Here is a 14,270-nt window from a genome sequence, read left to right as displayed (position 1 = left end):
ATAATCTATTAAGATGCCCCAATCGAAGTTAATCTTTGAGGTCTTTCATTCAAGCTTTATATTTAGAAGTCTTCTTCTGCCCCGGTGTAAGCAAATGAGGATACCCTTTTCTACTCTGTTGCTTCAGAATTAGATTTGAAGGCTATTTGTTCCCTCATCTCCCCAAATATATTAATTTTCAATTTCCCTTTAAATATCTAATTTCCCTTTAAATTATTTTGGTTTAAAGGATGGTAGATAAGGTTAAATTGGTCTCTGACAAACCACACCATCCACCCTTTGGTAAGTGCCTTTTTTCAATGTCAACATGATACCTTAGACATAGGCTGTGAAGGAAATAACAAAGAAGAAAGGAGGTTACTTATCACCTTGCATCCCCACTAAGGTAGCTTTCAGTTTTTATGATCAGGGAAAAAGCGAACTATCAGTGTAGCATCTAGAACCTTAGCATCTTCTCTAAGAGATATATTTCAGCCTTGTAAGGTTTGCAGAGTCTTGAAAACACTTCAGACAATAAACTTCATCTTACTATTTGAACGTTCTGTTTGCTGGGTCAGGGGTGCAAATCCTTGTTGAAGTTCAAACTATATGTCCCTTTGGTGTTTGAAAAATTGATTATACAATCACCGCATGCCCTGTGCTTGGGGGTCCTCTCTCTCGATAGTAGTTTGGAAGCTTTCCTATGAAAACTTTGGAACAGTAACTTGAAAGGATAATGAAGAAACCAAACCAAACAAAAAACAGCCTTATAGAAACAGAGACCAAAGTGATGGTTACCAGAAGGGAGGGGGTGAATGAAAAGGAGAAGGGGAATGTAGCCCATAATATTGTGATAAGTTTGCATGTGACAAATCATTACTAAAATTAATGAGGTAATCACATTGAAAGGTGTAAAAATGGTGAATCACTATACCATACACGTGAAACTAATATAACAAATATAAGATTACATACCAACTATACTTAAAAAATTAGAAAGGATAATTAGCATTTCTGCAAATTTTCATTTACAGGTTTGCAGTAAGAGCCTTTTGCCTATCATTAAAATTGTCCCATCAGAAGGAATAATTCCATTTGGGGGGCTAACTGTTGTTACTATCATCTGTACACCTACCATGGCAGAAAAATTTGATACAATAGCAAAGGTATGTTTGTGCATATGTGTCCACGCACGATATATATGTCTGTGGATTTGTTTGGTTGTTTAAGATATTTGTAGTGGTAAGTATAATGCTATAAAATGTAAACATGTTTATTTTTAGAAAGCTTATTTTAATGATTTCTTCGAATGAAAAATTAGTTTTAAAATTAAGATATTAAAGATTTTTTAAAAATTTCTTTTATTTTTCTAGCAATGAGTTAGCTCTAATGAAGTGCATATTTTAGCAATCTAAAAGAAAAGCTACCTTACCTATATCATCTATTATAAAAATGGTTAGCAGAACTTGGCAAGAGGATTTGTAGAAAATATTTCTGGTAAAAGTTAGTAATGGAAATTTATACTAAATTGAAATGAACACCTTTCATCAATATAGGCATTTTTCACATGAAATTGGAATTATTTCTGGCATCTCTAACTTGTTGACAAGTCCCTTACTAGTCACAGAGCAAAGGATTTTTTTCATGGCATTAATTATATACCTTAGGAAAAAAATAATCAGTTTTGGAATGCTAATTCTAGATAGCTTTAATGACGATATGAATTACAGGCAAATTCTATATGATGTTAACATCTATATTTTATAGCACGCATCAAACGTTTTACTATTTTATGTTCTGGGGATTATGTAAATGAGAAGATATTACCTTGATTTTAGGGACTTCTCTGTGTTCATTAAACAATAAATCAAGCATGTAAGACCAAGTTTCGCTGCTGCTGCTTTCAAGTTTTGTGATCCCCTCCAAAAAAGACAAAAATACTTGGCCTCTCTAAGCCTTAGCTTTTCTCACCTGGAAATTAGGTTATTAATAGTAGTAACCTCACAGAATAGTGAAGATTAAAAAGGAGGTAACGTGTCTAGCTCCACACTCAGCCCATATACCTGGCGATGTTTAGCTGATCTCATTATCGCTGTTGTGGACATTAGTATCTTCCTATGGAAAACTGTGTTTGCAGTCAGTTTCCTGTTTGTGTTAATTTTAATAACCTGCCAAAATTAGGGAAATACAAAAGGGCCACAGAGAGTCTGAAGCAATAATGTCAATTCAAGTGGGGAGAATTCTGCAGTCACATTCACGCTGTCAGCTGGTCCCATTTGCAGATTTAAGAGTTGAATACTCACTCCTCTTAGGAATATCAATTCTGCATAATAAGAAATGTGCTGACAACTGCTAGAAGAAATCTTGTGACATGTATAATGTGTTGAGATTATTTAAATTATAAAATGTTGCATAAATGCCAGGTAACACTTAAGCGGTATATGAGTATATTTTAATGTGGTTTCTGCAGAGTTTTATATTTCTCCTAAATATCAGGTTGCTATTCGCCATACAAATGACATAGACCTTAGGATTGGTGGAACTGCTGAAGTTGCTAATGTCGAAATCAAGCCGGTGAGTGAGTTACCTATTTGTGTATTCAGTTTGGGATTGTGGTGATTCTTATTTGCTCTGTGTCCCTAGTCAGTCCATTTAGGCTTAAAAATTTTATGTAGTGCCTGGCTGGGCCTGGCTCAGTGGTTGAGCATCGACCTAGGATCCAGGAGATCAAGGTTGGATTCCCAGTCAGGGCACATGCCCAGGTTGCGGGTTCGATTCCCAGCAGGGGGCGTGAGGGAGGCAGCCGATCAGTGACTCTCTCATCATTGATGTTTCTATCTCTCTCTCTCCCTCTCCCTTCCTCTCTCTGAAATCAATAAAGATATATTTTTTAAAAATTATGTAGTAGTTTGACACAGAAATTAATATACGTAATGTAAATAAGCAATGAAGCAGAATATTAAAGGTTTAAGACTTCACCACCGAATTTACGTATCAGAGCACTAACAGCACCATTAAGTCCTCTCTAGGCTTCATCGTGACCCTACTCCTTTGAAGAGATAACCCCTTTCCCGAATTTCTGGATTACTACCCCTGTACTTTTTCTAACTGGGTTCCCAAACATGCATGAATTCCTTAACTATTCATTGTTTTGTTTAGTTCATTTTTTTTTTTTTTTTTAGCTTTATAACAAAGATGTACAGTCTTTGGAGTGTTGCTTTAAATTAAATATTGTGTTTCCAAAGTTTATCGAAGTTGTGTATAGCTGTATTTTATTCATTATCACTGCTATTTAACAGTCCTTTGTGTAGACACACTATATGTTGTCTATAAATTAGATGTTTCTTTTTTTTCTTATTACAAAGACTACCTTTGAGAACATTCATATACATACCTTCTGAGGTACTTATGCAAGAGTTTCTTCTGGAGTGGAGTTGCTGAGACATTGAGTGTGTGTATATGTGTGTGTGCGTGTGCGTGTGCATGTGTGTGTGTGTGTGTGTGTATGTGCTTGTTTGACCTCACAAGATAATTTCCACACTTTTTATTTTTTGTAGAATAACCCTTCTTTCTTTCGTTTCTTTCGTTTAAAATATTACAGATGTCCCTTTTTCTCCCCAATGGCTCATTCCACCCCGTCCTACCCCCCTCCCCAGGCCCTCTCCCCACCACTGTACGTGTCCTTGGGCTATGCATATATGCATATAAATTCTATGGTTACTCTCTCCCCCTCCACCCACCCGCCTTCCTCCATCCCTCTGACATTAGTCCATCTCATCCATGCTTTCATGTCATTGAATCTATTCTGTTCATCAGTTTATTAAGTTCTTTAGATTCCACATATAAATGAGATCATGTGATGCTTGTCTTTCTATGCCTGGCTTATTTCACTTAGCATAATATTTTCCAGGTCCATCCATACTGTCCCAAAGGGTACAAGGTCCTTCTTTTTTACAGCTGCATAGTATTCATTGGTGTAAATGTCCCACAGCTTTTTATCCACTTATCTACTGATGGGCACTTGGGCTGTTTCCAGATCTTAGCTATTGTAAATTGCGCTGCTATGAACACAGGGGTGCATATATTCTGTCTGATTTGTGTTTCAGGATTCTTAGGATATATTCCTAGGGGTGGAATCACTGGGTCAAAAGGCAGCTCCATTTTAAATTTTTTGAGGAACCTCCATACTGTTTTCCATAGTGGCTGCACCAGTCTGCATTCCCACCAGCAGTGTACTAGGGTTCCCCTTTCTCCACACCCTCGCCAGCACAAGTCGTTTGTTGATTTGTTGATGGAGACATTCTGACAGGTATGAAGTGATACCTCATTGTGGTTTTAATTTGCATCTCTCTGATGATTAGTGACTTTGAACATTTTCTTATGTGTCTCTTGGCCATCTGTATGTCCTCTTTGGAGAAGTGTCTATTCAGGTCCTTTGCCCATTTCTTAATTGGGTTGTTTGTCTTCCTCTTGCTGAGTAGTATGAGTTCTTCGTACACTTTGGAAATTAGCCCCTTATCAGATTCATCCTTGGCAAATATGTTTTCCCAGACCATGGGGTTTCTTTGTATTTTGAGGCTGTTTTCTTTTGCTGTGAAGAAGCTTTTTAATTTGATGTAGTCCCATATGTTCATTTTTTCTTTTGTTTCTCTTGCCCTAGGAGATGAATCAGTGAAAATTCCACTATGTGGGATGTCTGTGACTTTACTGCCTATATTTTTTTCCAGGATTTTTGTTTCATGACTTAAGTTTAAGTCTTTTACCCATTTTGAGTTTATTTTTGTGTATGGTGAAAGTTGGTGGTCTAGTTTCATTTTTTTGCATGTACCTGTCCAATTTTCCCAGCACCACTTATTGAAGAAACTGTCTTTACTCCATTGTATGCTCTTGCCTCCTTTGTCAAATATTAACTGACCATAATGGCCTGGGTCTATTTCTGGGGTCCCTGTTCTGTTCCATTGATCTATATGTCTGTTGTTGTACCAATACCAGGCCGTTTTGATTACAGTGGCTTTGTAGTACAGTTTGATGTCCGGCAAAGTGATCCCTTCCACTCTGTTCTTTATTTTCAAGATGGCTGCAGCTATTTGGGGTCTTTTTTGGTTCCATATAAATTTTCGAAATGTTTGTTCTAGATTTGTGAAATATGCTCTTGGTATTTTAACAGGAATTGCATTGAATTTATAAATTGCTTTGGGTAATATGGACAATTTAATGATATTAATTCTTCCAATCCATGAGCATGGTATTCTTCCACTTGTTTATATCTTCCTCTATTTCTTTTTTCAGTGTCTTGTAGTTTTCCCAGTACAAGACTTTTACATCCTTGGTTAAGTTTATACCTAGGTATCTTATTTTTTTAGTTGTAATGGTAAATGGTATTGTTGTTTTAGTTTCTCTCTGTAAAAGTTCATTGTTGGTGTATAAGAATGGCATTGATTTCCGGATGTTGATTTTGTATCCAGCTACATTGCTAAATTCGTTTATCAAATCTAGTAGTACTTTGATGGAGTCTTTAGGGTTTTCTATGTACAATATCATGTCATCTGCAAATAATGACAGTTTTACTTCCTCCTTTCCAATTTGGATACCTTTTATGTTTTCTTCATGTCTGATGGCTGTGGCAAGGTCTTCCAGTACTATGTTGAATAAGAGTGGTGGAAGTGGACATCCCTGTCTTGTACCTGTTTTTTAGGGAAATGGTTTTAGTTTTTGCCCATTGAGTATGATGTTGGCTGTAGGTTTGTCATATATGGCCTTTATTATGTTGAGGTAGTATCCCTCTATTCCCACTCTGCTGAGAATTTTTATCAGAAATGCGTGCTGGATTTTGTCGAATGCTTTTTCTGCGTCTATTGATATGATCATATGATTTTTGTCCTTCATTTTGTTTATGTGATGTATCACGTTTATTGATTTGCAGATGTACCAGCCTTGCATCCCTGGAATAAATCCCACATGATCGTGGTGTATGATCTTTTTAATGTATTGCTGGATCCGGTTTGCCAGTATTTTAGTGAGGATTTTAGTATCTATGTTCATCAGGGATATTGGCCTGTAATTTTCTTTCTTTGTAGTGTCTTTATCTGTTTTTGGGATCGGGGTGATGCTGGCCTCATAAAAAGAGTTTGGGAGTTTTCCCTTCTCTTGAATTTTCTGTCGTAGTTTAAATAGAATAGGGGTTAATTGTTCTTTGAATGTTTGGTTAAACTCGCCTGTAAATCCATCTGGTCCAGGACTTTTGTTTGCTGGGAGTTTTTTTTACTACTGCTTCAATTTCATTAGTTGTTATCAGCCAATTCAGGGTTTTTCCTCTTCTTGACTGAGCTTTGGAAAGTTGTATGCTTCTAGGAATTTGTCCTTTCACCCAGGTTGTCCAGTTTATTGGCATATAGTTGCTCATAGTATTTTCTTACAATCCTTTGTATTTCTGTTGGGTCAGTTGTTATATTGCCTCCTCCATTTCTGATTTTATTTATTTGGGTCCTCTCTCTTTGTTTCTTGATGAGTCTGGCTAAGGTGCATCAATCTTATTTATCTTTTCAAAGAACCAGCTCTTGGTTTCTTTGATTTTTCTTGTATTGTTTTTTTAGTTTCTATGTCATTAATTTCTACTCTGATCTTTATTATTTCCTTCCTTCTACTTCCTCAGGGCTTTTCTTGCTGTTCTCGTTCTGGTTCTTTTAGTTGTGTTAAATGGCTCATTAGATCTTTTTCTTGTTTCTTGAGATAGGACTGTAATGCTATGAATTTTCCTCTGAGGACTGGTTTTGCTGTGTCCCATAGATTTTGGGTTGTTTGGTCATTTTTGCTTTTTTCCATGAAGTGTTTGATTTGTTCCTTGATCTCATTGGTAACCCATTCATTGTTTAATAGCATGCTATTTAGCTTCTATGTGTTTGAATATTTTTGTTTTTTTTTGTAGTGGTTGATTTCTAGTTTCATGGCATTGTGCTCTGAGAAGATGCTTGATATGATTTCAGTCTTCTTATATTTGTAGAGACTTGCCTTGTGCCCTAACATGTGATCTATTTTTGAGAATGTTCCATGTGCACTTGAGAAGAATGTGTATTTTGCTGCTTTTGGATGAAATGTTCTGTAAATGTCAATTAATTCCATTAGGTCTAGTGAGTCATTTAAGGTCTGTGTTTCTCTGTTGATTTTTTGTCTTGATAATCTGTCCAGTGCTGACAGTGGGGTGTTAAAGGCCCCCACTATGGTTGTGTTGCTGTCAATCTCCCCCTTAAAGTCCACCAAGAAATTTTTTATATATTTAGATGCTCCTATATTGGGTGCATAAATGTTTAAAAGGGTTATTTCCTCCTGTTGGATTGATACCTTTAATATTATGTAGTGACCATCTTTGTCTCTTCTTATGGTCTTTATTTTGAAGTTTATTTTGTCAGAAATAAGAATTGCTACTCCACCTTTCTTTTCCTTTCCATTTACATGGAATATTTTATTCCATCCCTTCACTTTTAGCCTGTGTTAGTCTTTTGCTCTCAGGTGGGTCTCTTGTAGACAGCATATATTTGGGTCCTGTTTTCTTATCCATTCAGCTACTCTATGTCTCTTGATTAGACCATTTATCCCATTTACATTTAAGGTTACTATTGCTATCAACTTATTTAATGCCATTTTCCCCCTTTATGCTGATGTACCTTTCTTTCACTGTTCTTTCTTTTTCTTAGAACAGTCCTTTTAGCATTTCTTGCAATGCTGGTTTGGTGGTACTGAATTCCTTTAGCTTTTTTATGTCTGGGAAGCTCTTTATTTCACCTTCAATTTTCAATGATAGCCTTGCTGGATAAAGCAATCTTGGTTGCATGTTCTTGCTTGTCATTACTTTGAGAACTTCATGCCAGTCCCTTCTGGCCTAAAGAGTTTCTGTTGGGAAATCAGCTGTCAGCCTTATGGGGGTTCCCTTGTAGGTCACTCCTTGTCTCTCTCTTGTAGCCCTTAATATTTTCTCTTTGTTGTTGACATTTGCCATTTTAATTATGATGTGTCTTGGAATTGGTCCTTTTGGGTCCCTCTTGTTTGGAACCCTCTGTGCTTCCTGAACTTGTGTGGCTTTCTCCCTTGCCAGAGTAGGGAAGTTTTCTGTCATTATTTCCTCCACCAAGTTCTCTATCCCTTGCTCTATTTCCTTCCCCTCTGGCATTCCTATAATGAGAATGTTGTTTCACTTCATGTTGTCCAAGCTCCCTTAGAGTGTCCTCATGCTTTGTAAGTGTTTTTTCTTTTTGCTGCTCTGATTGATTTTTTCTACCTTGTCTTCTAAGTCACTTATTCTATCCTCTGCTTCATTGATCCTGGTTTTACTTCCTTCCAGTGCATTCTTGATGTCAGATACTGCATTCTTTATCTCGGAGTTTTGTTTATGTTATGTATCTTTTTTTTCATGTATTCACTAAGGTCCTCGATCTTATCATCTAGTGTCTTCTTAAGTTCCTTGAACATCTTCATAATCAATACTCTGAACTCCGTTTCTGATAACTTGCTTAACTCCATCTCATCAAAGTCTTAATGGCGATTTCTCCTTTCCTTTAATTTGGGAGTTGTTTCTTTATCTCCTTATTTTGGTAAGTCTTAGTGTTTATATCTATATATTAGGTATATTTGCTCTCTCCTAGTCTTGTGGGGAGGGGTTTTTGTATTGTGAGACCAGTGGAGCCCAGAGGTGTGTTTTCCTTATACTTCTGAGATCTTTGCTCTAGGCGTGTCCCTTTTGTGGGTGTCCCTTTTATGGGTTCTTTGGGTTCTCCTGTTGTGGTTGGATCTAGAGTGTTGTTGACCAGTCCGTGGGAGGACTCTCCTCTCAGGTTGGGTAACTGTGTCTCAGCCCTAACCTCGCCGTGTAAGCTGTTTTACGGGTGCTGGTAAGGCAGGACAATTCTCATTTAAACTTCCAGGAAACAAGGGATATCTTACAAAATTTCTTGACAGTCACAGTGAAAACAGAGCTGGGAGCGTGAAGGGAAAACACGAGTTCTAGAGAAAAAAAATAGCTTAAAAAAAGAAAGAGAAAGAAAAGTAAAGCTTAGAGAGAGAGAAATATATTGTTGTTAATAGTGACTAAAATTTAGAAAATAATAATAATAAACTAAAATGTAAAAAGTAGAGAAGCTACTGGGAGATAATAGAGGCAGAGAAAAGATTCTGAAAGAAGGGCCAGCAAACAATTAAGGGAGGGAATAGGAATAGGATAATAGTTGAAAATGAAAAATTAAAAATACATTAAAGAGAATGAGAGAAACTAACAATCTAACAAAAAGACAGGAAGACAGAAGGGAGGAAAACAAAAGCAAGAAGGAAAAGAAGAAGAAGAAGAAAAAAAAAAGTTATGCAAATGGATCGAGAGGAGAGAGAGAGATAAAGCCTGGGCAGGGAAGGTGCCCAATAAGAGATTTGGGGGGAAACTATAGAGAAAAGGAGTAAACTTGTTGGTTATAATGATAAAGTCCCAGCCATTAAGCATGAATATGAAGAAAGTCTTGATATTAGAAGTGAGAATAAAACAAAACAAAGAAATAAAACAAAAGAAACAGAACAAAAACAAGCTAAGCAAGACAAAATTCTTAAAAAAAACAAAATGAAAATAATTAAAAATTTTAAAAATAAAATTTTAATTATTATAAAATTTAAAAAGAAGAAAAAACAAATGATTTTTTCCCCCTCTTTCTCTTTTTCCTAAGGGGGAAAAAGAGGAAGGGGGGAAAAAAAGGACAATCAATCAGGTGGGTTTTTTCTGGGCCTCTTATGTTGTCTTAGGGTCACTGTTTTGTGTGGTGATTTCCGTTCTCCTGGGAGGTACTTGTGTATCAGCCAGTGTGAGGAGCCGTCTAGGTTTGGCTCTGGTGCTCTTAGGTAGACGGTTGATCTGAGGTTCTCCGTGGGCCACCTCCTCTTGTCAGCTATTTTGCAAACTTGTAGTTGCCTGGTCTTGCTCCAGAGTCTTCTGTAGAGTCTTTAGGGTGCAGGGTGGCTAGCGTAGCTCAGGGTATCACCCCCCTTACTTAGAGGTTTTGCTGTCAGGCACTCACTCTGCGGGAGTTAGTCTCTGGTCCATCGCCAGCTCCTCAGTCCCTACCCTGTCCTCTGATTCTAGTTCCCCATGCACTGGCCTGCTGCAGGTTCAGATTGATTTCAGCCTGTTGCCTTTTCTGTATGGGCCGTTTCAGCAGCCTGGGCTCAGTGGGTTCAATTAAAGCACATTCCACTGAGCTCTTTGCCTGTCCAGCCCCCAGCAGGGGTTTTCAGCATTCCCTCCAGGTCCCAAACAACAGTTTCTGAGAGTCTTATTCTTGTGATGTCCTCCTGTGAGGCGCTCTCCCTTCCTCTTCAGGACTGTGCCTTGCGGGGGTGTCTGGGGCCTCAGTGAGCAGGACCCGCCCCTTTCCTGTTGGGGGCGGTGCTCCCGGCTGCAGGAGAGCCCGGCAGGCTCCGCCCCTCCCTGCTCAGCTGTGGTTGGCTGGTCGCACCAGGCCCGCCCCTCAGACCGTCTACTGTGCAGACCCCAATCCCAGCCTCCGCTGGTCTGTCTGCGCAGTGCACGCTGGGAAGGTGGGAACCAGTTCTGTGATCCAACTCACAAACGCACAAAGCAACACACAGGCAGAGAGTGGGCCCTGCAAGGTCCCGCTTCCCGCACACCAAAGCCCCCAGCGGGAGGGGACTCAAAGTCAGCTCCACGCAGCTCCCGCACCGCTGGTCTCAGCACAGCTGGGGCGGCTCCACAGGCCACCACGGGGCCCCTCCGGGCTGGTCACCGATCCCAGCCTCTCGGCACCGGGAGCTCAGGGCGGGAGGGCTCCTCCCCTTCCCCTCGCCAAGCAGACTCAGTGCTTTCTGGGCCTCAGCACAGTGTCCCACGGGGAGGCAGAGGGTCCCCGTGTGCAGCTGCTCAGTGCAGGCCTCTGGTCCCTTCCTACTCGGGTGCCACAGGCCTTGGGACAGCCTTTTGTATGGTCAGCACATCGCACATCGAGCATTAGACACTGGTCGGGTCCGCCACTAGAGGCCTTGTTTCCTAGGAGGGCGCCGTCCGCCATTAGAGGCTTTGTTCCCTAGGAAGGCGCCGTCCCCTCCGGGACTCACCGCTCCCCTGGGGTCCCTCTACCCTGTGCGCGGGGCGCTCCTTCCCTTCTCGTCGCTCCGGGTGTGGGGTCCCCGCCTTTGGAGGCCGTCCGCACTCCCGAGGGGAGGGAGCTTTGCAGCCTCCAGGCCTCCGGGCTCGGAGCCCAGCACAGGCTTCAGGGGGACTCCCCGTTCCTACGCCCCCCCCCTCTCTTACCGGACTCCGTGATGTGTCTTCAGTGCTCCCCACTCGCACTGCGTCCACTCAGGTGTGTTTCTCTGGTTTTTCCAAGCTGGCTCCGTAGGATTTTAGGAGGAAATCGAGTCTGTGGCTGGGAGCGGGGGCGCTGCTGCTTCTCACAGGGCCGCCATCTTCACTCTTTCCATACTTTCTTCTCGAAAGTTCTGTTGCTCTATACATTGTGTTGTAAGACTTAATGTTTGCCAATATGTGGAATATAAAACAATATCTCACTGTGGTTTTGATTTGCATTTTCTGCATTATAATTACACTTATTTTTATTTTTTTATTTTTTTAAATATATCTTTATTGATTTCAGAGAGAGGAAAGGAGAGGCAGAGAGAGAGAAACATCAATGATGAGAGAGTCATTGATCGGCTGCCTCCCCCACGCCCCCTGCTGGGGATCGAGTCTGCAACCCGGGCCTGTGCCCTGACCGGGAATCGAATCCCGATCTACTGGATCCTAGGTCCATGCTCAACCGCTGAGCCACGCCCGGCCGGGCTACACTTATTTTTCTATTCTGTACCCTGATAAAATTTTGCTCTATAATTGATAGAGTGTACAAACATGCTTTTTTTTTTTTTCTTGCAAGCCTTTCAGGAATTAGATCTGGCCTCATCTACCCAGAGAAACTTATCCTGATCTTTCAAAGCAAATGCATATGCCCCTCTGTTGGAACATTTACAAGATGTGACAAACATCTTCAACACTGGGAGCATCTTCATTATAGCGACTGTCATTTATCTTCAGGCTTTTTGCACTTCTCTTTTTTCTCTTTTCATAGTACGCCACCACCTAGCACTATTTGGGTGCTTCACTAAGTTGAGCAGATTTGATGAGGCTGCTGGTTGCCTCAGGCAGGCCTCACTACTAGTCTGCACTTTAATGGTATCACCACAGTTCTAAGGTCTGGCTTTAAGTTATAATTTTCTAAACCTTATTTTATTCAGTAATGAAGGCATTTTAAGTCCACAAAGACTGACAGATATTAAGCTTGCTTGTCCAAGACTATGGTAACTACTGGAGATGAAACCCTGTAGGATCAGAGTGCTTTTTCCATTGCTATGGTGTCTCTCCATGAACAATGTTAGACAAGCATTGAGACTTTTACTACTTTATTTCGTCATCCCAAAGACATTTGTGGCAGGCTTTTCATGTTATGGCACAACTAAGTAATTTATAGGACTTTACAAGGATAAATATTTATTGATATTTCCTGACTATGTTGGATTTTAAGCATAGCTGCCTAGGTGGCTTTTGAAAACAATATTTTAGTGTCCAGGTACTGTCAGCAATACATTTAATAAGCGTGTGGCATTTACTGTGTATCTTAGTAACAATTAGGAAATTTTATCCAAATGAGCAAATGGACAAGGCCAGAATGGGATAAGAGGAACGATTTTTTGCATATACAAAGCATCAAACTTTCATTACCCAATTTTGGATTTTATGAATTTCACCTATACAGTTTGGTTGATATTTTAAGTGAAACAGATAGTGGCCAATTGACATTAATGACGTGTTTTCCTTAACATTAGGATACTGCTGCCTCTTTGTCTTTTAAAGTTATATGTAATTCTTTTACTAAGGAACTGTAGGGTATATATTAACACCACCAGAATGACAAATTCTACAGTTTTGTGGTGTAGGCTCATCCTGACATATAAGCTCAAGTTCAGATACATTCAATAAACTTTCCTTATGTATTTAAGCTAAGTGTCAGTTTGTAGGGAATGCAAAATGAATTATACTTAAGGTCCACTAGGAGAAACAGATATGTAAACAAATAAATGGACTTTGTGATGGTGTAATGTAAGTAAATATAAGGAACAGAAGTAGCCCTGAGCAGTGTCATCAATTTTGGTTTATTGAACTGGGGATTGGTGGATGCATAATATTTTATCAGGCAATTATAAGTTAGCAAAAGGCCTTCCTGACCGAGGGACACCTTGATAAAAATACAGAAGGATGAAGTGTCAGGTATTGATTGGAAATGACAAGTCCTACAGCTTGCTGAAGTGTGAGGTGATAGGGTGAGAATGAAGCTAGGTGAGGCTGGAACAGGAGGCAGGGGAAGGTCATGAGGAACTCTGTGAGCCCTGCTAATGAACTTGGACATTCTCCTGTAGATGGAGGAGAAGCATCACATTTTAAGACATGAAGCAGTGTGGTTGTATTTTCAATGAGTTTAATTGTGACTTAGTTTTATAGGGGAGAATTGGAGAAAGTGAGAATCTGGAAATGAAATGAAAAGTGATAAGTTACTAACTTCGTACAATTACAAAAAGGAAGGAGGCAGAATTAACAGGGTATGGTAGTTGGTTACATACAGGAGGTGGGGGAAGGAAGGAAAATGTGACTGATTTTTATAGAGTAGTAAATGTCTTTGGTGAACATAACTATTTTTTTTATTGAGGTAGAATTGACATATAACATTAGGTTAGTTTCAGGTGTACAACATGGTGATTCAATAGTTGTATATATTGCAAAATGATCGCCATAATAAGTCTAGTTGACATCTGTCACTAAACTTAGTTACACATTTTTTTTCTTACTATGAGGACTTTTAAGATTACTCTCTTAGAGTATAATTTTTAGTTTACATTATTCTCATAAACTATTACACTACTTTCTAATTATTCTTTTTTTTTTTTAAATTTAGGACAAATTTATCTTTGGTGGCACCTTTGTTGGCGGTACCCAGATTATTCCATTTTTGGTAAAAAACAAAGGTGTAACACGTGCCAGAGTGGAGTTTAATCTAGAAGGCCGTCAATATTTTTCAATGGATTTTAAAGACAAATCAGGTATATATTGTGTACTATAATGATATTATTGTAAAAATAAAACAATTTTAAGTTGCTCAAAGGTATAATGTTAAAAAAAATATTGTAAGTTAAGGGCAGTTATTCTTAACTGTTTTTAATGATTCAGTGCATGTTTTTCTTATATGCCATTATTCATCATG

The 14,270-nt window shown here is 39.2% G+C and overlaps 1 protein-coding gene across 1 annotated transcript in view; it reads left to right on the top strand.

Annotated features, from left to right (window-relative positions):
- Window positions 1–14,270, top strand: part of CFAP47 (cilia and flagella associated protein 47) — a 354,566-nt gene that overhangs the window by 52,903 nt on the left and 287,393 nt on the right. Inside the window, exons 18-20 of the mRNA XM_016216827.2 lie at window positions 1,014–1,145; window positions 2,476–2,553; window positions 13,965–14,109. Of these exons, the coding sequence (XP_016072313.2) occupies window positions 1,014–1,145; window positions 2,476–2,553; window positions 13,965–14,109 (355 nt within the window). The remainder of the gene's footprint in view (window positions 1–1,013; window positions 1,146–2,475; window positions 2,554–13,964; window positions 14,110–14,270) is intronic.

Source organism: Miniopterus natalensis, chromosome X, assembly GCF_054644295.1.
Source record: "Miniopterus natalensis isolate mMinNat1 chromosome X, mMinNat1.hap1, whole genome shotgun sequence".
Lineage (NCBI taxonomy): Eukaryota > Metazoa > Chordata > Mammalia > Chiroptera > Miniopteridae > Miniopterus > Miniopterus natalensis.
The sequence above is the reverse complement of the archived record's forward strand: the minus strand, read 5'-3'. Positions and strand labels throughout refer to the sequence as shown.